The sequence below is a fragment of the Canis lupus genome, chromosome 18 (assembly GCF_003254725.2).
Source record: "Canis lupus dingo isolate Sandy chromosome 18, ASM325472v2, whole genome shotgun sequence".
Lineage (NCBI taxonomy): Eukaryota > Metazoa > Chordata > Mammalia > Carnivora > Canidae > Canis > Canis lupus.
In genome coordinates, this window is record NC_064260.1 from 25,024,187 (window position 1) to 25,049,857 (window position 25,671).

Here is a 25,671-nt window from a genome sequence, read left to right on the forward strand (position 1 = left end):
AGTAAAAATAAATAAAAAAGAATCCAGTGGGAGAGGGGCCACCGCGAGGGGCCGGGCTAAAGGCAGGCTGCGAGAGCCTCCAGGACAGGAAAGCCCAGGCCCAGAGGAGAAACTTTAAAAATCTTCCCAGATGGAAAGGCGCCCACAGGGAACTCGGGCAGGAGCCCAGGAGGGGCAGTGGAGCCCCCAGGTTCCCGGAGTCCCTAACAGAGGAGGGGCGCCCCCGGGAAAAGCAGCCACATGCCGCAGGCCAAGCTCCCTAAAGGGCTAGAGTGCGCCCTTCAGGGCCCCGGGAGCGGCTCAGGGGGTGGTTCCGGATGGAGGGGCTGCGCAGCTGCGGGAGCCCGATTCCAGAAGCACAGGCCCTGGATACCTGGGCTCTGGGGGACATAGCCCAGGATCCTGCCTCCCCCAGAACAGGTGGAGACCGGGAGGGCCCAGGACAGCGAGGACGCTCCTGCTGCCGGGTGGCCCCAGGCTGTGCAGATCAGTGTCAAGCCCCCGGAGCATCCAGGCCAGTCCGGACTGGGAGACTGTGGTAGTTACTGCTGGAACTGACTCTGAGGCTGGAGAGCTGTCTGCCGCCACTGTTGTTTCTCCTTTTGTCACCCTGTGCCTGAGACTGAGTGGGGCCGTGAGGGAACAGATGTTGCACAGGATAAACATCTCCCACTGAGCTGTGCACCTGGCAGGGGGCGGAGCAGCTCCCCCAGGTGCACACACCTTGAGAATCAGTAGAGTATCCCCTCCCCCAGAAGACCAACTGGAAGGACAGGGAAAGAACAAGTTCTTCACAGAGCAGTGATGGAAAGCTCCAGGGGAAGTTGAGAGATTTACAGTATATAGAACCAGAGGATAGAACTCCTTGTTTTGTTTTAGTTTTTGCTTTCTGTTCTTTGCTTTTTTGTTTGTTTTTTCTCCTTTGTTTCTCTTTTTTTCTTCCTTTTTCGAGTACAACTGGTTTTTAGCCACTCTGCACTGAGCAAAATGACTATAAAGAAGAACTCACCACAAAAAAAAAGAATCAGAAACAGTACTCTCTCCCACAGAGTTACAAAATTTGGATTACAATTCAGTGTCAGAAAGCCAATTCAGAAGCACAATTATAAAGCTACTGATGGCTCTAGATAAAAGCATAAAGGATTCAAGAGACTTCATGACTGCATAATTTAGATCTAATCAGGCCAAAATTAAAAATCAATTGAATAAGATGCAATCCAAACTGGAGGTCCTAATGACGAGGGTTAATGAGGTAGAAGAATGAGAGAGTGACATAGAAGAAAAGTTGATGGCAAGGAAGCTAACCGAGGAGAAAAGAGAAAAAGAATTAAAAGAATATGAGGAGCACATGAGAAAATGCTCCGCATCACTTGCTATCAGGGAAATACAAATCAAAACCACAATGAGATACCACCTCACACCAGTGAGAATGGGCAAAATAAACAAGGCAGGAAACCACAAATGTTGGAGAGGATGCGGAGAAAGGGGAACCCTCTTACACTGTTGGTGGGAATGTGAACTGGTGCAGCCACTCTGGAAAACTGTGTGGAGTTTCCTCAAAGAGTTAAAAATAGATCTGCCCTAAGACCCAGCAACTGCGCTGCTGGGGATTTACCCCAAAGATACAGATGCAGTGAAATGCCGGGACACCTGCACCCCGATGTTTATAGCAGCAATGTCCACAATAGCTAAACTGTGGAAGGAGCCTCAGTGTCCATCAACAGATGAATGGATAAAGAAGATGTGGTTTATGTATACAATGGGATATTACTCAACCACTAGAAACGACAAATACCCATCATTTGCTTCGTCATGGATGGAACTAGAGGGTATTATGCTGAGTGAAATAAGTCAACCGGAGAAGGACAAACATTACATGGTCTCATTCATTTGGGGAATATAAAAAATAGTGAAAAGGAATAAAGGGGAAAGGAGAAAAATGAGTGGGAAATATCAGAAAGGGAGACAGAACATGAAAGACTCCTAACTCTGGGAAACGAACTAGGGGTGGTGGAAGGGGAGGTGGAGAGGGGTTGGGGGTGACTGGGTGACAGGAACTGAGGTGGGCACTTGACGAGATGAGGACTGGGTGTTATTCTATATGTTGGCAAATTGAACACCAATAAAAAATAAATTTATAAAAAAAGAATATGAGTAAAGGTTAAGGGCAATAAATGACAGCCTCAGAAGGAAAAATCTACGTTTAATTGGGGTTCCCAAGGGCATCGAAACGGATAGAGGACCAGGAAGTGTACTTGAACAAATCATAGCTGAAATCTTCCCTAACTTGGGCAGAGAAACAGGCATTCAGATCCAAGAGATACAGAGATCGCCCCTAAAATCAATAAAAGCAGTTCAACACCCCGACATTTAATAGTGAAACTTGCAAATTCCAAAGATAAAGAAAAGATCCTTAAAGCAGAAAAAGACAAGACATTCCTAACCTTTATGGGGAGAAGTATTAGGTTAACAGCAGACCTCTCCACAAAACCTGGCAGGCCTGAGAGGACTGGCAGGATATAATCAGGGCACTAAATGAGAAGAACATGCAGCCAGGAATACTCTATCCAGCAAGGCTCTCATTCAGAATAGAAGGAGAGATAAAGAGCTTCCAAGAAAGGCAGAAACTGAAAGAATATGTGACCACCAAACCAACTCTGCAAGAAATATTGAGGGGGACTCTGTAAAAGAAAGAGGAACTCCAAAGAAACAATCCACAAAAACAGGGACAGAATAGGTATTATGATGACACTAAATTGATATCTTTCAATTGTAACTCTGAACGTGAATGGGCTAAATGATCCCATCAAAAGGTGCAGGGTTTCAGACTGGATTAAAAGCAAGACCCATCTATTTGCTGTCTACAAGAGATTCATTTGAGACCTAAGGACACCTCTTGCCTGAAAATTAAGGGGTGAAGAGCCATTTATCATTCAAATGGTCCTCAAAAGAAAGCAGGGGTAGCCATCCTTATATCAGATAAAGTTTATCCCAAAGACTGTATAAGAGATAAAGAGGGAAACAATATCATATTTAAAGGATCTATCCAACATGAAGACCTAACAATCATGAATATTTATGCCCCGAAAGTAGGAGCTGCCAAGTATAACAATTAGTAACCAAAGTTAAGACATACTTAGATAACAAACTTGTGGTCATCAAGAGAGTGTGGTACTGGCACAACCAGACACAAATCAATAGAACAGAATAGAGAATCCAGAAGTGAACCCTCAAATCTATGGTCAACTAATATTCAACAAAGCAAGAAAGTCTATCCACTGGAAAAAAAGACAGTCCCTTCAATAAATGGTGCTGAAAATTGGACATCCACATGCAGAAGAATGAAACTAGACCACTCTCTTGTGCCAGACACAAAGATAAACTCAAAATGGATGAAGGATCTCAATGTGAGACAAAAATCCATCAAAATCCTAGAGAACACAGGCAACACCTTTTTTGAATTTGGCCACAACAACTTCTTGCAAGATACATCTGGGAAGGCAAGGGAAACAAAAGCAAAAATTAACAATTGGGACTTAATCAGGATAAAAAGCTTCTGCATACCAAAAGAATGTCAACAAAACTAAAAGACAGCCTACAGAATGGGAGAAGATATTTGCAAATGACAGATCAGATAAAGGGCTAAGATCCAAGATCTATAAAGAACATATTAAACTCAACAGCAAAGAAACAAACAATCCAATCATGAAATGGGACAAGGACATGAACAGAAATCTCACAGAGGAAGACATAGACATGGCCAACAAGCACATGAGAAAATGATCCACATCACTGGCCCTCAGGGAAATACAAATCAAAACCGCAATGAGATATCACCTCACATCAGTGAGAATGGGGAAAATTAACAAGACAGGAAACAACAAATGTCCAAGAGGATGTGGAGAAAGGGGAACCCTCTTGCACTGTTGGTGGGAATGTGAACTGGTGCAGCCACTCTGGAAAACTGTGTGGAGGTTCCTCAAAGAGTTAAAAAAGTTATGCCGTATGACCTAGCAATTGCACTATTGGGGCTTTACCCCAAAGACACAGATGCAATGAAACACCGGGACACCTGCACCTCGATGTTTATAACAGCAATGTCCACAACAGCCAAACTGTGGAAAGAGCCTCGGTGTCCATCAAAAGATGAATGGATAAAGATGTGGTCCATATATACAATGGAGTATTACTCCGGCATTAGAAATGACAAATACCCACCATTTGCTTCAACGTGGATGGAACTGGAGGTATTATGCTGCATGAGGTATGTCATTCGGAGGAAGACAAACCTTATATGGTCTCATTCATTTGGAGAATATAAAAATTAGTGAAAGGGAATAAAGGGGAAAGGAGAGAAAATGAGTGAAAATATCAGTGAGGGTGACAAAACATGAGAGACACCTAACACTGGGAAACGAACAAGGGGGAGTGGAAAGAGAGGTGGGAGAGGGTTGGGGTAAGTGGGTGACAGGCACTGAGGGGGGCACTTCATGGGATGAGCACTGCGTGTTATGCTATACGTTGGCAAATTGAACACCAATAAAAAATAAATTTTTTTTAAAAAAAGAACGAAGCTAGTTAAAAGCTGGCTTCAAGACATAAAATGAAAACCCAACAAATTAGAAAGAAATATGTAAAATCAATGCTATTTGCAGATACACAATACCCTATATATACAAAAAACTAGACTCTAGAAAAATAAGTGAAAACTAATAATCTAATAAAGTTGCATGATACAATATTTTTTTAAAAAGACATACTTCGATAATAATACACTGGGAGGCTTGAACACGGCATTTTCTGTAAATGACAGATATTCTAAGCACATTTCCAAAAAAACAAGAGCTTTAAATGATACACTGGTTTAGATGGATTTCACAAATTTTTACAGAACTTTATATCCAAACACAACTGAATACATATTCTTCTCAAGTGCACATGGAACTTTCTCCAGAATAGACCACATCCTGGGTCACAAATCAGGTCTTAACTGATACCAAAGATTGGGATTGTCCCCTGCATATTTTCAGACCATAATGCTTTGAAACTAGAACTAATTCATGAGAAGAAATTTTGAAGAAACTCAAACACGTGGAGTATATCCCGCTAAACACGTGGAGTATATCCCGCTAAAATATGAAAGGGTCAACCAGAAAATTAAGGAAGAATTAAAAAGATTCATGGAAACTAATGAGAATGAAGATTCAACTGTTCAAAATCTTTGGGATACAGCAAAAGAAGTCCTGAAAGGGAAATATACCACAATACAAGATCCCTAAAAAACTAGAAAAAACTCAAATACAAAAGCTAACCTTGCACCTAAAGGAACTGGAGAAAGAACGGCAAATAAAGCCTACAACAATCAGAAAAAGAGAGCTAATAAAGATTCGAGCAGAACTCAATGATACAGAGACCAGAAGAACTGTGGGACAGATCAGCGAAACCAGGAGTTAATTCTTTGAAAGAGTTAATAAGATAGATAAACTATTAGCCAGCCTTATTAAAAACAAAAGAGAAAAGACTCTAATTAATAAAATCATGAATGAAAAAGGAGAGATCACCACCAATACCAAGGAAATATAAATGATTTTAAAAAATATGAACAGCTATACGCCAATAAATTAGGCAATCTAGAAGAAATGGACGCATTTCTGAAAAACCACTAACTAACAAAACTGGAACATGAAGAAATAGAAAACTTGAACAGGCCAATAACCAGGGAGGAAATTGAAGGAGTCATCCAAAACCTCCCAAGGCACAGAAGTTCAGGGCCAAATGGCTTCCCAGGGGAATTCTATCAAACATTTAAAGAAGAAAAATACCTATTCTACTAAAGCTGTTCCAAAAGCTAAAAAGGGATGGAATACTTCCAAACTCGTTCTATGAGGCCAGCATCGCCTTAATTCTAAAACCAATGACTCCACCTAAAAGGAGAATTATAGGTCAATATCACTGATGAACACAGATGCAAAATTCTAGGATCCAGCAATACATTCAAAAGATTATTCACCATGACCAAGAGGGATTTATCCCTGGGATGCAAGGCTGGTTCAATACTTGTAAAACGAAGTGATGGATCATAAAACAAGAGACAAAACAAGACCCATAGGATCCTCTCAAAAGATGCAGAGAAAGCATTTGACAAAATACAGCATCCATTCCTGATCAAAACTCTTCAGAGTTAGTGAGAGAGGGAACATTCCTCAGCATCTTAAAAGCCATCTATGAAAAGCCCACAGCAAATATTATTCTCAATGTAGAAAAACTAAGAGCCTTTCCCCTAAGATCAGGAACATGACAACAGGGATGTCCAATCTCACCACTGCTATTCAGCATAGTACTAGAAGTCCTAGCCTCAGCAATCAGACCACAAAAAGAAATAAAAAGCATTCAAATTGGCAAAGAAGAAATAAAACTCTCCCTCTTTGCAGATGACATGATACTGTACATTGAAAACCCAAAAGGCTCCACCCCAAGATTGCTAGAACTCATCCAGCAATTCGGCAGTGTGGCAGGATACAAAATCAATGCCCAGAAATCAGTGGCATTTCTATACACTAACAATGACACTGAAGAAAGAGAAATTAATTAATTAATCCCATTTTCAATTGCACCCAAAAGCATAAGATACCCAAGAATAAATCTAACTAAAGAGGTAAAGGCTATATATGCTAAAAACTACAGTTCACTTCTGAAAGCAATTGAGGAAGACACAAAGAGATGGAAAAATATTCCATGCTCATGGAATTAAGAATTAATATTGTGAAAATGTCAATGTTACCCAGGGCAATTTACGTTTAATGCAATCCCTATCAAAATACCATGAACTTTCTTCAGAGTTGGAACAAATCATCTTAAGATTTGTGTGGAATCAGAAAAGACCCCAAATAGCCAGGGCAATATTAAAAGAAAACCAGAGCCGGGGGGCATCACAATGCCGGATTTCAAGCTTTACTACAAAGCTGTGATCATTAAAAAGATGTGGTCCTGATACAAAAACAGCCACATAGATCGATGGAATAGAATAGAGAATCCAGAAATGGGCCCTCAACTCTGGTCAACTAATATTTGACAAAGCAGAAAAGACTATCCACTGGAAAGGAACTCTCTTAAGTAAATGGTGTTTTAATTTTGGCTTACATAGTTTTAATATATAATTATTAATTCTTGCTTTCCATGCTGTCTTCCATAATATCATTTTCTTGTTTTATGGATATATTGTTGCCCTCTTACTTCTCTGAAAGGATCATTTATTTTTCTTTTGCCTATTTCTTTTGATTCAACACATCGATTTCCTAGGAGCATGCTCAATTAGAATGGAGCTAAGTTCGAACTGCCATACATGAGAGGCTACTTGAAATCTGTACCAAGGCCTACTTTCTTCAGATAATTGAGCTCATCACAGCACCCTCCCAAATCCTGAATACCTCTAGACTTAGCTCCCAACATCCTTATGTTCAGAAAAGCATGTGAAAGCTGCAGACCCAGGCGCCTTGTGTTTCTGATTCAACAAAGCGATTTGCTAGTAGTATGCTCAGGTTGAAGGGAGCAAGGTTCTAACTGCCATACATGAGAGGCTAGTTGAAAACTGGCTTCCAGGCCTTCTCACTTCTGAGAGTTGAGCAAACCTGCTGTCCCTAGCAGGACCACACTGCCGGGGGATTTACCTTCTAATATGCTCATTTTTGAAGAGTGTCAGAAGCTGCGTGACAGGCAAGCAGCAAGCTGCTGCCCCAGAAGGCTTGTGCCTCTGAGTGGAGTAGAGCACTTTGCATTGAACCTCCTCACCTAGAAGAGTGCAAGGGCCTAAGTCCATTTTGAAGGAAGCTAGTTGAAAACCAACTGCAAGACCTACTTATTTCTGAGTGTTGAGCAAAGCGCCCATCCCTCTCAGTTCCACACTGCATGTGTACTTAGCTACAAACTGCCTTCTGTTACGTGAGTGTCAGAAGGTGTGGGACGGGCAAGTGGCAAGTTGTAGAAAACGAAGGCCTTTTTCTCCTCATTCAGGACAGCGCATTCCGAGTCAACCAGAAATTAGAAAATAATTCAAAAGATTAATGAAAACTAATGAAAATGAAGATAAAACCGCTCAAAATCTTTGGGATACAGCAAAAGCAGTCCTAAGAGGGAAATACATTGCAATACAAGCATCCTTCAAAAAATCGGAAAATAACCTAAAACCAAGCTAACCTCACACTTAAAGGAACTAGATAAAGAATAGGAAATAAAACCTACACCAAGCAGAAGAATGGAGTTAATAAAGATTCGAGCAGAACTCAATGAAATATAGACCAGAAGAACTGTAGAACAGATCAACAAAAGCAGGAGTTGGTTTTTTGAAAAAAGTAATAAGATAGATAAACTATCAGCTAGCTTTATAAAAAAAAGAGAAAAGACTCTAATTAATAAAATCATGAATGAAAAAGGAGAGTTCACCACCAATACCAAGGAAATACAAACAATTAAAAAATATTATGAGCTGCTATATGCCAATAAATTAGGCAATCTAGAGGAAATGAACACATTTCTGGAAAACCACAAATTACCAAAACTGGAACAGGAAGAAATAGAAAACATGAATAGGCCAATAACCAGGGAGGAAATTGAAGCAGTCATCAAAAACCTCCCAAAAAACAAAAGTCCAGGGCCAGAGGACTTCACAGGGGCATTCTAACAAACTTTAATGAAGAAACAATACCTATTCCACTAAACCTGTTTGGAAAGATAAAAAGAGTATTCCATGTACTTCCAAACTCGTTCTATGAGGCCATAATCACCTTAATTCCAAAACCAAATAAAGACTCCACCAAAAAGGAGAATTATAGACAAATATCACTGATGAACATGGATGAAAAAAATTCTCAGCAAGATACTAACCAATAGGATCCAACAATACATAAGGAGATTATTCACATGACCAAGTGGGATTTATTCCCGGGATGCAAGGCTGGTTCAACATTCGTAAAACAATCAATGTGATTCATCATATCAGCAAGAGAAAAAACAAGAACCCTAGGATCCTCTCAATAGATGTAGAGAAAGCATTTGACAAAATACAGCATCCATTCCTGATCAAAACTCTTCAGAGTATAGGGATAGAGGGAACATTCCTCAGCATCTTAAAAGCCATCTATGAAAAGCCCACAGCAAATATCATTCTCAATGGGGAAACACTGGGAGCCTTTCCCCTAAGATCAGGAACATGACAGGGATGTCCACTCTCACCACTGCTATTCAACATAGTACTACAAGTCGTAGCCTCAGCAATCAGGCAACAAAAAGAAATAAAAGGCATTCAAATTGGCAAAGAAGTCAAACTCTCCCTCTTTGCAGATGACATGATACTGTACATAGAAAATCCAAAATACTCTACCCCAAGATTGCTAGGACTCATACAGCAATTTGGCAGCATGGCAGGATGCAAAATCAATGCCCAGAAGTCAGTGGCATTTCTATACACTAACAATGAGACTGAATAAAGAGAAATTAAGGAGTCAATCCCATTGACAATTGCACCCAAAAGCATAAGATACCTAGGAATAAACCTAACCAAAGAGGTAAAGGATCCCTAAAACTATGGAACACTTCTGAAAGAAATTGGGGAAGACACAAAGAGATGGGAAAATATTCCATGCTCATGGATTGGCAGAATTAATATTGTGAAATTGTCAATGTTACCCATGGCAATGTACACATTTAATGCAATCCCTATCAAAATACCATGGAATTTCTTCAGAGAGTTGGAGCAAATAATCCTAAGATTTGTGTGGAATCAGAAAAGACCCCGAATAGCCAGGGGAATATTAAAAAAGAAAACCATAGGGGATCCCTAAGTGGTTCAGCGGTTTGGTGCCTGCCTTTGGCCCAGGGCATGATCCTGGAGTCCCGGGATCGAGTCCCGCATCGGGCTCCCTGTGTGGATTCTGCTTCTCCCTCTGCCTGTGTTTCTGCCTCTCTCTCTCTCTCTCTCTCTCTGTCTCTCATGAATAAATAAATAAAATCTTTAAAAATAAAAAAAAGAAAAAAGAAAACCATAGCTGGGGGTATCACAATGCCAGATTTCAGATTGTACTACAAAGTGTGGTCATCAAGACAGTGTGGTACTGGCACAAAAACAGACACATAGATCCATGGAACAGAATATAGAATCCAGAAGTAGACCCTCAAGTCTATGGTCTATAGTATTCGACAAAGGAGGAAAAATTATCCATTGAAGAAAAGACAGTCTCTTCAATCAATGGTACTTGGAAAATTGGACATCCACATGCAGAAGAATGAAACTAGACCATTCTCTTACACCAGACACAAAGATAAACTCAAAGTGGATGAAAGATTAAATGTGAGATAAGAATCCATCAGAATCCTAGAGGAGAACACAGGCAACACTCTTATTGAACTTGGCCACAGCAACTTCTTGCAAAATGCATCCATGATGACAAGGAAAACAAAAGCAAAAATGAATTATTGGGACTTCATCAAGATAAAAGCTTCTGCACAGCCAAAGAAACAGTCAACAAAACTAAAAGACAACCTACAGAATGGGAGAAGATATTTGCAAATGATCTATCAGATAAAGGACTAGTATACAAGATCTATAAAGAACTTATCAAACTCAACATCAAAGAAGCAAACAATCCAATCATGAAATGGGCATAAGACATGAACAGAAATTTTACCAAAGAAGACATAGACATGGCCAACAAGCACATGAGAAAATGCTCCATGTCACTGGCCATCAGAGAAATACAAATCCAAACCACAATGAGATACCACCTTACACCAGTGAGAATGGTGAAAATTAACAAAACAGGAAACAGCAAATGTTAGAGAGGATGTGGAGAAATGTGGTAAAAATGTGAACTGGGACAGCCACTCTGGAAAACAGTGGAGGTTCTTCAAAGAGTTAAAAATAGAACTACCCTTCGACACAGCAATTGCACTGCTGGGGATTTACCTCAAAGATACAGATGCAGTGAAATGCCAGAATAACTGCACCCCAATGTTTATAGCAGCAATGTCCATATCCAGACTGTAGAAGGAAACTTGGTGTCCATCAAAAGACGAATGGATAAAGAAGATGTGGTCTATGTATACAATGGAATATTACTCAGCCATTAGAAATTACAAATACTCACCATTTGCTTCCACATGGATGGAACTGGATGGTATTATGTTGAGTGAAATAAGTCAATTGGAGGAGGTCAAATATTATATATTCTCATTCATTTGGGGAATATAAAAATTAGTGAAAGGGAATGGAGGGGAAAGAGAGAAAATGAGTAAAAATATCACTGAGGGTGAGAAAACATGAGAGACACCTAACTCTGGGAAATGAAGAAGTGGAAAGGAGGTGAGCAGGGGATTGGGCTAACTGGGTAGTGGGTACTGAGGGGGGCACGTGGCGGGATGAGCCCTGGGTGTTATGGTATATGTTGGCAAATTGAGCTTCACAAAGAAAAAGGGAAAGGAAAAAACTGGAACAAGAAGAAATAGAAAACTTGAACAGGCCAATAAACAGGGAGGAAATTGAAGCAGTCATCAAAATTCTCCCAAGACACAAAAGTCCAGGGCCAGATGGCTTCCCAGGGAAATTCTATCAAACGTTTAAAGAAGAAACAATACCTATACTACTGAAGCTGTTCCAAAAGATAGAAAGGAACGTAATACTTCCAAACTCGTTTTATGGGGTCAGCATCACCTTAATTCCAAGACCAGACAAAGACCCCACCTAAAAGGAGAATTATAGACCAATATCCCTGAGGAACACAGAAGCAAATTTCTCAACAAGATACTAGCCAATAGGATCCAACAATACATTAAGATGATTCTTCACCATGACCAAATGGGATTTATCCCAAGGATGCAAGGCTGGTTCAACACTTGTAAAGTAATCAACGTGATAGATCATGTCAACAAGAGAAAACATGAGAACCATAGGATCCTCTCAATAGAATTACGAATTATTATTAAATTTTAAAATGTCATATTTTAAATATATTCTTATAACATTTTATTGAAAATTATTCACCCACATACAGTTTTCATACAAATCTCAGAGAAACATAGATGTGTTAATGTGTCAAGAGTGCTTACACCTGGTATATTAGCTCATAGGGTTAGTGCAGATTCCAATTTTTATAAATCAAGTTCTGTAAAATTTAATAAAATGGAATTAGATTCCAGCCCTGGATGAATGCTCCCCCAAATGTAGTTGGTATTTAGCTAGCTTTGAATCAGAAAATCATTTATGTTACATGGAGCCATTAAGAAACTTACAAAATAATGTGTAAATAACCTGCAGCTTGTGATAGTAACAGGCTATACTGGTTTATCATTTACTACCTAAAACATTTAGAGTTGCAGCAGCACTACATTTGATGTTATGGATTTGGCAACCTATTATAGATAGCCAGGATTGGAAGTACATTCTAAGTCATATACCCACGAGAGACAAAGCAACTTCACCAAGAAAGGTGGGAAGATGTCTTCCACCCTCTTTTCCCACCAGCCCTTCCAAAGAGTCCTCTGAAAATTCTTAAGAAAACTAGAAAAGGAGAACAATGAGGGAGACAAGTCTATTCATATTAAATTGTGTTATAGAGCTAGGGAAGTGGAAAGATACTTTACCTTCCTAAGAATAGACAGAATAATAAATAGATATAAAAAAAACTAAGACTTAGGCAGCCCCGGTGGCGCAGCGGTTTAGCACTGCCTGCAGCCTGGGGTGTGATCCTGCGGACCCTGGCTCGAGTCCCACGTCAGGCTTCCTGCATGGAGCCTGCTTCTCCCTCTGCCTGTGCCTCTGCCCCCCTCTCTCTCTGTGTCTCTATGAATAAATAAAATCTTTAAAAAACTAAGACTTTAGTGAAACAGTCATATACTGAAAATATACTGCTTAGGATAAAGTCACAGTTACTTAAGAATGCTTGGGCTGGTGAGTTACATTGTCTTGAATAAAAATGAATTCAAATACTCTAAATAATAACAGTTTAAGCAATAAAGGATAGAACTATAGAAGTGAATCGCATGCTTTGTGGTATTTTATAATATTGGCTTATGATCATGACAAAGGCAGAAGCCATGGAAGTTCAGGTTACTCTATTTTATTCAGTGAAGATGAGCAAGCTCTCTATTAACTCAAAAACATATTCTAATTCTAAGAGGCAAAAGCTGAACTGGAGAAAATAGCCAAGTATCTAATATTAATATTCCTTAATATCAAATTCTTATAAACTGTTATGGAAAATTTCAAGAGCCCTATATAAAAATAAGCCAAGGTAAAATACAAAATATTTAAGAAAAGATATGAATAATGGTTGAATATGTGAAAAAGAGAGTATATTTCAGTAAAATATAGCCTGAGGTCACACACATCAAAGAGTTTCAGTGTTTATTTTGGGTGGCATAATTATACATCTGGTGTATATTTTTCTCTATTTTATTGTATTATCCCAAAAATTGTATATTAAACATATTCTACATTTGAAATTGGAAATTTTTAAATAAATAATTTATTTAATGAAATGCAAACATAGAAAAATCTTTAGCTTTTCTTCTCCATACCTTTTCCTTGCTCTTGGAGTTGTGACTGAAAGTCCCTACAACTCCTTCACTTGTCCCCCACTTCCTTCCATGTTCCTTTTCTGTGTCCCTGTTCTAAGGAAGTAGCACTCTCTTTTATTTTGGAACTGCAGAAGACAACATGAGGAATTTGTCAATTAATGACCCTGGGAAAACCTTGCATCTTATAAATGAATTCCCTCAGCAATTAAAAGCCATACATTTGGCAAGCTAGATTAGTTAGGGTCTCTCATTAGTGCGTAGCTTTTCCCCATAAAAAATGATACAGAAAGAAGGCCTTACCAAAATATTCATGTTTCCATGAACAGACACAGATATACAAACTGTGTGTCTCTTTAAAATGTAGATAACTTTGAATTTTCAAAACTCCAATGTAAGAAGAATTTAGAAACATAGAGATAAGATTCATTTATAATATTTCATTTTATTGTAGAAAAATTCCTGTAAAACTTTGATGGTCACAAAAACCTGTTTCCATAGTACTATCATCTGAATAAGGGTGAAGAGAAGAATACCATTTACTTGGAAAAACTGGAGATAACTGATTCCTAAGAGGCATGTATCTCTGACACTTTTCTAATTTTCCTCTATAATTAGTTCCTCTTGGATTTGCGAGCTCTGTTGTTATTGCATTGTGCCAGAATATTTCATGATTCAAATGATGCCAATTTGCCTTTGTTCATTTGATCTCTTCCTTGTTAAGCAATAGCTAATAATTTCTTCTCTCTCACATTGGGCTGCCTGTGTTTATGTAGTCAACAAAAGGCCTATTCAACCAACTATTTTGTCTAATTGTCTATTTTGCTAGTATTTCAGTGAACATCTTGGTCAGCAGTATCTAAAACCACATTATTTTTGTCATATCTGAATTTATTATTTCACCCATTGATTACTTCATACATTTGTAGCTCAGACACTTAAGAAAATAACATATTTATTAATGGAGTTCCTGTATTATTTCCACAGCTGCTATAGTCATTCTTGTATATTACTTAGGGGCATAATCACTCAGTAGTATTAGATATATAACTTGGAGTAGAATTACTGGATCATGGGGTAGATGTGTCTTTTAGAAAGTGCCAGAAAGTTGCACATAGTTGTACTGATTTTCACTCCCACTAGCAGTGTAAAGAGTTCTGGTTGTTCTACATCCTTACCAGATTTTGGTATTCTGAAGCCTTTTTAATTTGAGCATTTTTTTTAGATACATGCAATCTTCATAGTGGCTTAATTTATATTTCCCTGATTATTCATGATGTAGAACATCTTTTCATATAGTTATTAACTTTCTGAATATTTCCTGTTGTAAAGTATCTACTAACCTCTTTGTGTCCAAAGCTTGTGAGTACTTGCCAAGAGAGAGAGGCAAACCAAGAAACACTCTTAACTATAGAGAACACACTTATAGTCACCAGAGGAGAGGTACATGGGAGGATGATTTAAATAGGTGATGGGGATTGAGGAGTGTACTTGTTGTGATGAGCAATTGATGTTGAATGGAATTGTTAAATTATTATATTGTACACCTGAAACTAATATGACACAGTATATTAACTAATTGGAATTTAATAAAAATGTATATAAAAGGAAATGAAGAGGTGATATGTACCAAAGAAAACATTTCAAATACAAACTTCCAACAATGTTCATATTTTAAAAATATATTAAAATATAATGTAATACTCATAATGTATGGCAGAGTTTCTTAACCTTGGCACCATTGACGTTTTAGGCTTGATGATTCTGTTTTGTGGAAGATTGCCTTGAGCATAGTTTGATATTTAGCAGCATTCCTGGCCTCTATAAATACATGACAAGAGTAGTCTCTATGAGTGACATACAAAAAGTCCTCAGATACTGCCAAGTCCCTTGATTGGGAACTACTGATATGTCCCATTAAATCAATAATAAATACAAGTATAAATATTTAAATATTAAATTTAAAAATATGAACAGAATTTTAAATATGAAGTATTAATAATGATTGCAAGAAAAGTTATGACCTATAACCAAGAGAAAAATAGCCAAGATAACCATATTTAGAAATATTTAGATGATGGAATTTTAAAATTCTAAAAATCCATATCTTTAAATAGTCAGAAATTTATAAGAAAAGATAAACATTAGAGAAAAAAATACAAGATGTAAAAAAAGAGTGAAATGAAATTTTTAGGGCTATAAAATACAATACAGAAACTGAGAAATTCCATTTCAAAGACAAAGAGAAACATTAGTAAGAGAAATATCTGGAAAGGAAATAGGAACCACTTAAGCTAAAGCAAAAGCACCCCCCAAAAAATGTGGAAAAAAAAACCAGAGCCTTGGTGACCTAAAAAAAATATCAAGTGATCTAACACATTATGGTACTGAATTCAGGGATGACAGAAAAAGATATTTGAAGAAATAACATTTTAAAAATTCTATGAAAAGTGTAAATTCACAGAACAAAATTAGGTTTGAATGCCTTAGGGAAAAAAAAAGGAAAATCACTTCAAGACATAAATGCTGAAATTGAGCAATTTATAAAATCTTAAATCTGTCAGAGGAAAAAATACCTTATATACAGAAGAACCAGAAATTGACAGCTCTAGACTTTTTTCAGCAACTATGTACACTATCTTTAAAACACACACACACAAAAAAAAACCCTCTCAAAGTAGAATTCTATACCGAAGTTCTTTTCAAACTTAAGATGAAATAAAGACATTTTGAGTAAATAAAAGATTAAATATTTAATTGCCATCAGAAATGAAGCTGTAATGACAATTTATTACATTTGTAATACGTACAAATAAAAGTATGACATGACAATACAGTAGGAGTAAGAGGGTAGAGAACTTTAGCATGTTACATGTGAAATGGTATAATATTATTTGAAGAGACTAGAATGTGATCATTTAAAATTTCATAATATAAACTCTAGAGGAACCATGAAAAAGAGGAAGTGGGTTGGAATGATAGAATAACAGAATGAAAGGAGGAAGGAAGGAAGGAAGGAAGGAAGGAAGGAAGGAAGGAAGGAAGGAAGGAAGGAAGGAAGGAAGAAGGAAGCAAGGAAGGAAGGAGAGAAAGAGTGAAGGAAGGAAGAGAAAGAGAAACAAAGAAGTTTCTAAAATAATCATGCCTGTCTAGTGGCTACTAACTTGGACCTACCCCAGGTTTAAATCACTTGGTCCTTTACTGGTCAAATCAAAACACACTGCTTGGTTTTTGGTATAGTTTCCAGAGTGAAGGCTGTTGTTCTTTATAAATCAGCCCCAGGAAGGCCTGAAGCCAGTCAAACCCTGATGAAGAAAGTAAGGGGAGATCTTCATGATGGGTGCTGTCAAGTGCCCCTTACTTCATATTCAAGGAGGAATCAGGCTCATGGCTCAATGAAACCTTTAGATGTTGAGAGTCACTTAAGCCAGGGGTCTTGCCATTTGGGCAAGTAAATTGGCTGTAGGTAATTGGAAAGTAAACCCCCCTCATTTCATACATTCAACCTTGCACACACTTATGGGAATGTAGAGGAAGATTAAGACAAGTCATGTAGGAACCACCCAAAAAAGACATGGTACTAGGCAGGAAGTTGGAATGCTAAGGTTTTTGTCAGATATTTTAGGGATTCCTGAACCATCTGTGAGGGATGATGAGATAAGATAACATGGAAACATCCAAACAGAGAAAAGGTGGGTGTACTTCTCTCAGACCCACTAAAGCCACTCGTCTGCACACTGTGGACTTATCTCAGTGCCATGGAGAGAAGTCACCTGATGATGATTTTAGGCATATTTCTCTGAAGACAAGGGCCTGCACAGAAGCAGCAGATGGATCATCTGGACCCCTTGCAGAAACCCCAGGGATCTAAAAATGGGAATTCAATGGAACTGACACCTATTCAGCTCTAGGACTTGCTAATGCTCTTCTTAGCAGGTCTTCTTGCTGGACTCTGGACCCTGACAGTTATCTCTTATTGCACTTCCCTGAGGCATTGACAATGAGGGAAACATTCCATCCTCCAGACCAAATCAGCTCCATCTCATAGCAATGGAGTGCCTAGAAGACCCCCCTCCCCAGGTCCTCTTCCCTGCTCATGACCAGGGCTAAACATGTACCGACCTCTACCTGGGATCATGTGCTCCCTGCCTGTTCTCTTGCAGATTTCCTCCTAAACTTCTCCTAGAAAACTGTAGGCATCCATCGTGCAGGCAGAGGGGCCTGTTGTGAAGGCTAGAGCTTGCCACCTCACCCAGCTGCAGCACCCAAACTAAAGTCTTCCCTCTCTTCCATACCCTTATCTCTTGAGCTATGGCTTCTCTTGCCATGAGTTCATCTGAATTTGTTTGGCAGTAGTGTTGGCAAACCCAGGCAGGATCTATGCTCTCAATTTGTGCAACCCTGTCAGGGTTCCCTGGGACAGAACAGTTGGCCCCATCACGACACTGGTCTCATCTGTTCATTTCCTGAGTCAGTGGCTGTGATACATGACTCCATAACAGTTTTACAGAAGCAGCGCCAAGAATACAGGGAAAGGTTTATCATTGTATTTCAGGGTGTCTATCATTGTATTTCACATGCAGTAATTCCTCTGATCAGGAAAGGCACTTGACTATTGCTGATCCACAAAAAGGACCCAAGAAACATCAGGTTAGTTGATTATATTGCATGTCTTGTCACTCTTGGAGAAGTGGTCTCACTGAAAATGGTACAGGCAATTTTAAGTTACATCAAATAGAAGTGGAGAGTCATGAACGTCCAGCTAGTCATATTGGGTAAATGTATTTCTCAATTGGATATGGAAGAGAGTCCAGGGGATACTCTGCAGCAAATACATTGTTTCCCGGAACTGGAAGTGGGATTAAGGAAGTGATGGGACTACAATTCCTGGCTTGATATCTTTGTCTTTCCTGTTTTGATAGGCCCAGTTATGCTTACAGTAGTGCCAGTCCTAAGGTTAATATACAGTAAATGTAGTTATGTGTTTGTGATTGGTCCTTCGTAATATTCTTCAAGTAATTTCCATATCAGAGCACACCTGATAGTGGTTTCATATTTCCTTGATAAAACATATCAATTTTGGTAAGTAGGCCATGCCAGAAAAAGTTTTCTTTGTTGTAGTACAGGCAAAGCAGCATGGCATCTTTAATGATTCCCATTGGTGTTTGATCATCAGTTGGGTATTGTTGGGTCCCAAAATACGTCATTTCTTTATTACCACCTTCTCAATATATATGACTTATTTTAGAGGAAATATTCCTATTTGTCATTATTTCCAGGAAATACCATTATTTTTGGAAAAAGAAGCTCTCCAGATTTTAGTGTGTCTGACTCAAGGAATGTTCTGAAATGCTGCAGAACTGGTAAGTCATAGGGGAAATTTTAGCATACATTAAAACAATATGGAACCATTTCTAGGTAGTGGCATTTAATCCCATTGTTCATAGCGTAGAATCAAATGTGAAGAGTCCTTTAGAAGCTGTACACTATAATAACATTAGAGAGTTCTGGAAGGCATTATTCTAGTCGTCATATAAACACAGCATCTTCTCATTGTAAAGGTGGTAACGTGGATCAAATCAAATATTGAGCACAATTTGTTACACTTCATTTCATTTTCCATCTGCCAATGAGTTTCCATGTCAAGCTTCATGATGTCAATGTCATTCCCAATAAACATTCAAGAGCATTTCCAATCCATGCGAGGGGCTCCTCAGGAAGTAAGTGGCTGAATGATTCTTTGTTTTCAAAGAAATGGATTATTCCTTGTGCTTATAAACCTCCCAGACCTAATACTTCAAGCTATCCTGTTCTGGTCAACAGGCAAGCAAACGAAAATCATCTAGTTGACCAGTGTAATGTGGACAAGAGCATTATTTTTGGCAAGTCAGACCTAAGCCATAATTGCTTTCATTTCATATTCTTCTGTATTAAGATTACAAGTGCTTTTTAGAAAATACATTTTTATAGTCTAAACCAATCCTTTTTTCTTAAGTAGTTGGATGGATTGTTCCTGTAGAAGAAGCAACTAGTACATCAATCATGATTTGTCTTTTTTCTTCATAATTTTGATTCATATGATCTCCTGTGAGTAAATTTCCACTTCTAATAGTTTAACTGCTGTCACTCCCCTCTGTGTGTGTGTGTGTGTGTGTGTGCTCTCTCTCTCCCTTAAATGAATGAATGAATGAATCTTTGAATAAAGAAAAAAGGAAGTGTGATGTAAGGGAAAATTATAGATTAATACAAAATATACTATCAAAACAAACAAAACAGTGAAAAGCAGAAAGAAATTCTTTGAGTTTCAATAAACCTATTTTATAGTTATATATCACTAGTATCTTATCCCAGAATATTTTTGGAATAATAATGATAAAGTTAACATTTCTATTGTTGCTAACAAACTTTATCTTTATTTTTTTTAAAGATTTTATTTATCCATTCATGAGAAACACAGATAGAGAGAGGCAGAGACACAGGCAGAGGGAGAAGCAGGCTCCATGCAGGGAGCCCTATATGGGACCCTGATCCTGGGTCTCCAGGATCAGGCCCTGAGCTGAAGGCAGGCGCCAAACCGCTAAGCCACCAGGGATCTCCCAAACTTATCTTTAGAACAGTGTTAGATTTACAGAAAAATTTCATAGAGATTAGAGGGAGTTCCCATATACCTTGCATCTAGTAGGCAACTAATGAATTGGTATTGATACATTATTATTAACTAAAGTCCACACTTTATTCAGATTTCCTCAGTTTTTACTTAATGTCCTTTTCTCTGTTCCAAGATCCCACCCAGGATACCACATTACATTTAGTCCTCATGTCTCCTCAGGCTCCTCTTAGCTGTGACAGTTTCTCAGACTCTTCATTTTTGATGACCATGAAGGTATTAAGTGTTACTGGTTGAGTATCTTATAAGATGCCCCTGCTTTGGAATGCGTCGATATTTCCTAATGATTAGACTGGGGTTATAGATTTTGGGAAGACCACAGAGATAAGTGCCATTTTATCCTATCAAGGGTACTACTGACAGAGAGATTAACCACTGTTGCTAATGTCGACTTTTATCACCTGGGTGAGGCTGTATTTGTGATGCTTCTTCACTCTCAAGTTAACCTTTTACCTTCCTATTATACTTTCCTTTGAAAGGAAGTTATGTACAGGAAACACTTAAGGAGTGGGGTGCTAGGCTTCACATCTTTGAACTCGAAATATTTACATAAATTATTTGAAATTCTCTTTCATGGGAAATTTTTCTCTTCTCCACTTATTTGTTGGATTATTTATTTATACCAGTGTAGACTCATGAACCTTTATTTTACACTCTGGGTTATAATCCAATGCTACTTTATTTATTTGAATTACCCAAATTGTTCCAGCTTTGTCACTTGGGAGTTCTTTTAGTTGGTTCTTATGTCCCTTTGACATGTCCCATCACTGTGTTTTGTTTTCTTTTGTTTTGTTTTAAGCGACCTGTTTGCTTTTTTATAGATTTTGTTTGGTCCAGTAGTAGGTATAAATAATATTTAGCTTCATTATTCTGTGAGCATTTCTATTTTCCATTATTAAAGTAATAGACAACAATGAAGATTGAATGATAGATAAAAGTAGAAAGAAAATGTGCAATTCATTTTTTTTTTAAATGTGCAATTCAATCTTCATTACTTGAGTGTGTTCTCTTGAAGTGCCCTCTTTTTTCTTTGCATACTCTTCACCATTTCTTTTTTTTTTAAATAGGTCTAATCATTCTTTGTGAATAATTTCATATTTAGGATTTTTCTATTTAACAGTACATTATGAACATTTTCCTGCCTCACTAATATATATCACTTAAAATGTTCTACATAGGCCAATTACTCTTTCCTTTTCATTGATTAAAATTGGTCCATAAATATCTTCAGTGTATTGCATAATTCTGGATGCATAGCAGGTCTTTAACATAGAGATAGAATAAATTAGCTATTTAGAAAGTTTCTATATTTTTAAATTATAAATAGTGATGAAAGGAGTGTGTTTGTGTATAAGTCACGTAAGTACTTTTACCTGTTTAAGATTTCTAGTAGTTGAGCTGAGTCCAATAATAGCATCAATATTTTTTAAAGATTTTATTTATTTATTCATGACAGAGAGAGAGAGAGAGAGAGAGAGAGAGAGGCAGAGGAGAGAAGCAGGCTCTGTGCAGGGATCCCAACATGGGACTTAATCCCGGGTCTCCAGGATCACAACCCAGGCTGAAGATGGAGCTAAACCTGCTGGGCCACCAGGGCTGCCCAATATTTTTGAAGCCCTTAATTCATGATTAGATTTATAATATAATTGTATAAAGCTAACCCAATGAAAGAAAGAGAAAAATATTAATATTACATACTTAATAAGACTCTGCATCAATCTAAAGTTTTTAGAATAGGGAATTGACTAGAGGTTATGTGAACATAGGGAAAAATAGATCCCTCATTGGAAAAATTTACCCATGGGATTGTCTCAGAGAAAGAGTGTTCAGCATCACGATGCTTCTTCCTTATGTTTCTGATGTTTGGGAATATAAATCACAGGAAATGAATGGGTATATAGGAAAAGGAGATACAAGGCTATTCCTGGGATTAACATGAGGCATTTTCCCATGAAAGTATTTTCTCCACTCTGGTAATTATCAATGGCACAAAAGGAAGGCTATACTTTATTTACTGCTTTATAAGAATCTAGATAATTGAGAACCATTAGTGATGACAAAAATTTTTTAGAGCAAAACCAGTAAAACCATTGTTGTTATAAGCATGGGGTGATGGGAAAGTTATGGCACAAATTTAGATCACTATATTGAAAAAACTGTATTTCTGTTAACCACATAAATCAGTTACCTCAAGCTATCTCATTTTGTCATTTTGAAGCTTGTGATGAATAAAAATGTGCAATCCAAACAGCAATCCTCTTTTTTATAAGATTTTATTTATTTATTCATGAACAACACAGAGAAAGAGAGAGGCAGTGACACAGGCAGGGAGAGAAGCAGGCTCCACACAGGGAGCCTGATGTGGGACTCCATCCCAGGTCTCCAGGATCACACCCTGGGCTGCAGGTGGCGCTAAACTGCTGCACCACCGGGACTGCCCAGCAATCCTCTTTATAGCCATAAATAAGAGAATGAATGAATACAAACAGAAAATGAGATAAGTTCAGTTCCATTTGGCTGTGGACTTGTGCATCCTTGGTACTTTCTGCTTAAATCCTAAAAGAGATATATATTAATATATTATAATAGTTAATATTATTAATATAATAAATATATTATTTATATATAAGTATATATTACAATATATGTAATATTTTAAATAGATTTTATATTATATTAAATAGATTATATATTATTATTTTAAATAGATTATATATTATTTACATATTATATATGTGATATATATATGTATATATAATTACATTGTTTGACTCTACAAAGTGTGCAATGACCATAACTGATGCTACTATGAGCTGTGAAAGATTAATGCAAGAATGGAGCATAGATTTCTCATGACCTAAAAGCTTAGAAACAGAACTTAATTTAAGGCTTAATTAATAGTTCTTTAACAGAATCACTTTGAAAATATGGGTCTTTAGAATTCTTGCTGTATTTTCCACATTTATCATTTCTAGGTTAAGAAACTCAATGTTATTCTGTGAATGTAGAACCCACCATGATCATTATCTTATTTATGGAGATTTTTATAAAACACAAAGAGACATTCAGTATCATGTGTTTTACTGAGGAGGAACCTTAACTCTCAAAAGGAGATACTTGTCCTATGTTGCCCCAGTTAGTAACTGCAGGTAGGTATTATATCAAGATCTTTGGACTCCAAGTTCACAACCTATATGATTGCTATTTCACCTGCTGTTTCTATTTTTATCTTTCAGAAATATATATTCTGAAGTCTCCTTGCTATTTGGTACACTTATCTGGGCCATATCAGAAATCACTGACCAACAAAATCTCCCAAAAGTGAGAGGTGCTTAAAGTTCAGGTACCCAGTCTAAATATCAAAATTAGACACCAACATGAGCCATCCTTTCTGTATACATAACTTTTCCACCCATGATTCTCACTCAATTTGATTATGATTGGGATAATTTGACAACATGGAAAGTGCAAACCATTCAGTGGTGTCTGAATTCATTTTGCTTGGACTTTACAAATCTCAGAACCTTCAGATTTTGTTCTTTGTAGGATTCTCTGTGGTCTATGCCGGGATTGTGTTATGAAACCTCCTTATCTTGGTCACTGTGACCTTTGACTCACACCTTCACACACCAATGTACTTTCTGCTTATCAATCTGTCCTGTATAGATATGATCCTAGCTTCTTTTGCTACCCCTAAGATGATCATGGACTTCCTCCGAAAACAGAAGACCATCTCTTGGTGGGGATGTTATTCTCAGATGTTTTTCATGCACCTCCTAGGTGGAACTGAGATGATGTTGCTTGTAGCCATGGCAATAGACAGGTATGTTGCCATATGCAAACCCCTCCATTACATGACCATAATGAGCCCACGAGTGCTTGTTGGGCTGCTGTTATCTTCCTATGCAGTTGGCTTTGTGCACTCGTCTAGTCAAATGGCTTTCATGTTGCATTTGCCATTCTGTGGTCCCAGTGTGGTGGACAGCTTTTTCTGTGACCTTCCCCTTGTGATCAAACTTGCCTGCGAGGACACCTACCTGCTACAACTGCTGGTTATTGCTGACAGTGGCCTCCTGTCTCTGATCTGCTTCCTCCTCTTGCTTGTCTCCTATGTGGTTATCATATACTCAGTCAGGCACCGTGCTGCTGGTGGTTCAGCCAAGGCCTTCTCCACTCTGTCAGCACACATCACAGTTATCACTCTCTTCTTTGCCCCATGTGTCTTTATCTATGTATGGCCCTTTAGCAGATATTCTGTAGATAAAATTCTTTCCGTGTTTTATACAATTTTCACACCTCTCTTAAATCCTATTATTTATACATTAAGGAATCAAGAAGTAAAAGCAGCCATAAAGAGGATAAGAACTCGACATATAAATTCAAAACACACTTTGTAGATGATGCTTCTGAAGAAATAACCTCTTGTATGGATATTTTAAGAAATAAACTTTTAACCTGTTTCAAGTTCTCTAAAAGGAAACTGTAGGTATAGTTGTTAAAGAGCAAATCCCATTTTTGTCACTGTCAATGGTTAAAGGCATGACAAGTACAGTCTAAAAGACATGCGTTTAAATAATCTCTTTACTACTTCTGAAGTAACTTGAAAGAATGAATAAATTCTCCTTAAGTACTTTATTTATCTACAAAAATTTATGTGTTTCTTTGTTATTTTGGCGTGGTTTTCATTTTTATAATTATTATTACTATTTATATTATGCTTGAAGTTATTATTGCTGCTATTATAGTTGTAGTTATTATTGGGAATCTATATGTAGGATGTGCACACAGATGAGATCTCACATAACCATTTAGCTGAGTATCTGATTAACTGTTGTTTGCTACTAGAAAATACATTTTGTAGATAATCCCTAGTTAATGTATATTAACATTTTTTTACTAGTTGCCCCAGACACAGTCCTCCAACCATTCCTCACATATTTTGTGAGCCCACAATGTGCCAGAAGGTATATCCAGGGTTTCAAGAAGTTTACATGGTTGGAAAGAGTAAACTAAGTGTGCAACCACATTGTGGCAGGAACAGTACTATATTACAAGGTTGCATGTCCAGCAAAAGGCTTATCAGTAATAACACTAATATTTGTCTCTTCCTTTTTTCTGAATCCATGGGTAAATTGATTCAGAGCCCACAGAGGGGAAGAGATGATTGCTACTCCTGAGAAGTCTACAGTTAATTCTTAGTAATTAGTATCAAGCTTTTACTTTTATTTTAAAAATAGTTTACAAATTGCAAATAATCTTTATTATTTATTTTTTTTTGAGGGAGAGAGAATGTGTGCATGCATGAATGGTGGAGGGGCAGAGGAGGAGGGAGAGACAGAACCATAAGCAGGCTCCATGACCAGTACACTGCCTGACCTGGGGCTTGATCTCAGGACCCTGGGATGATGACCTGAGCTGAAATCAAGAGTCAGATGTTTAAC

General features: G+C 37.7%; 1 protein-coding gene across 1 annotated transcript; it reads left to right on the forward strand.

The window, feature by feature from the left end:
- The first annotated feature begins 23,492 nt into the window (after positions 1-23,492).
- Positions 23,493-24,780, forward strand: LOC112660531 (olfactory receptor 4K13). The gene is given in 1 exon segment (XM_025448080.3): positions 23,493-24,780. A coding segment is annotated over 1 exon segment (939 nt). The 5' UTR covers positions 23,493-23,688; the 3' UTR covers positions 24,628-24,780.
- Positions 24,781-25,671: the final 891 nt, after the last annotated feature.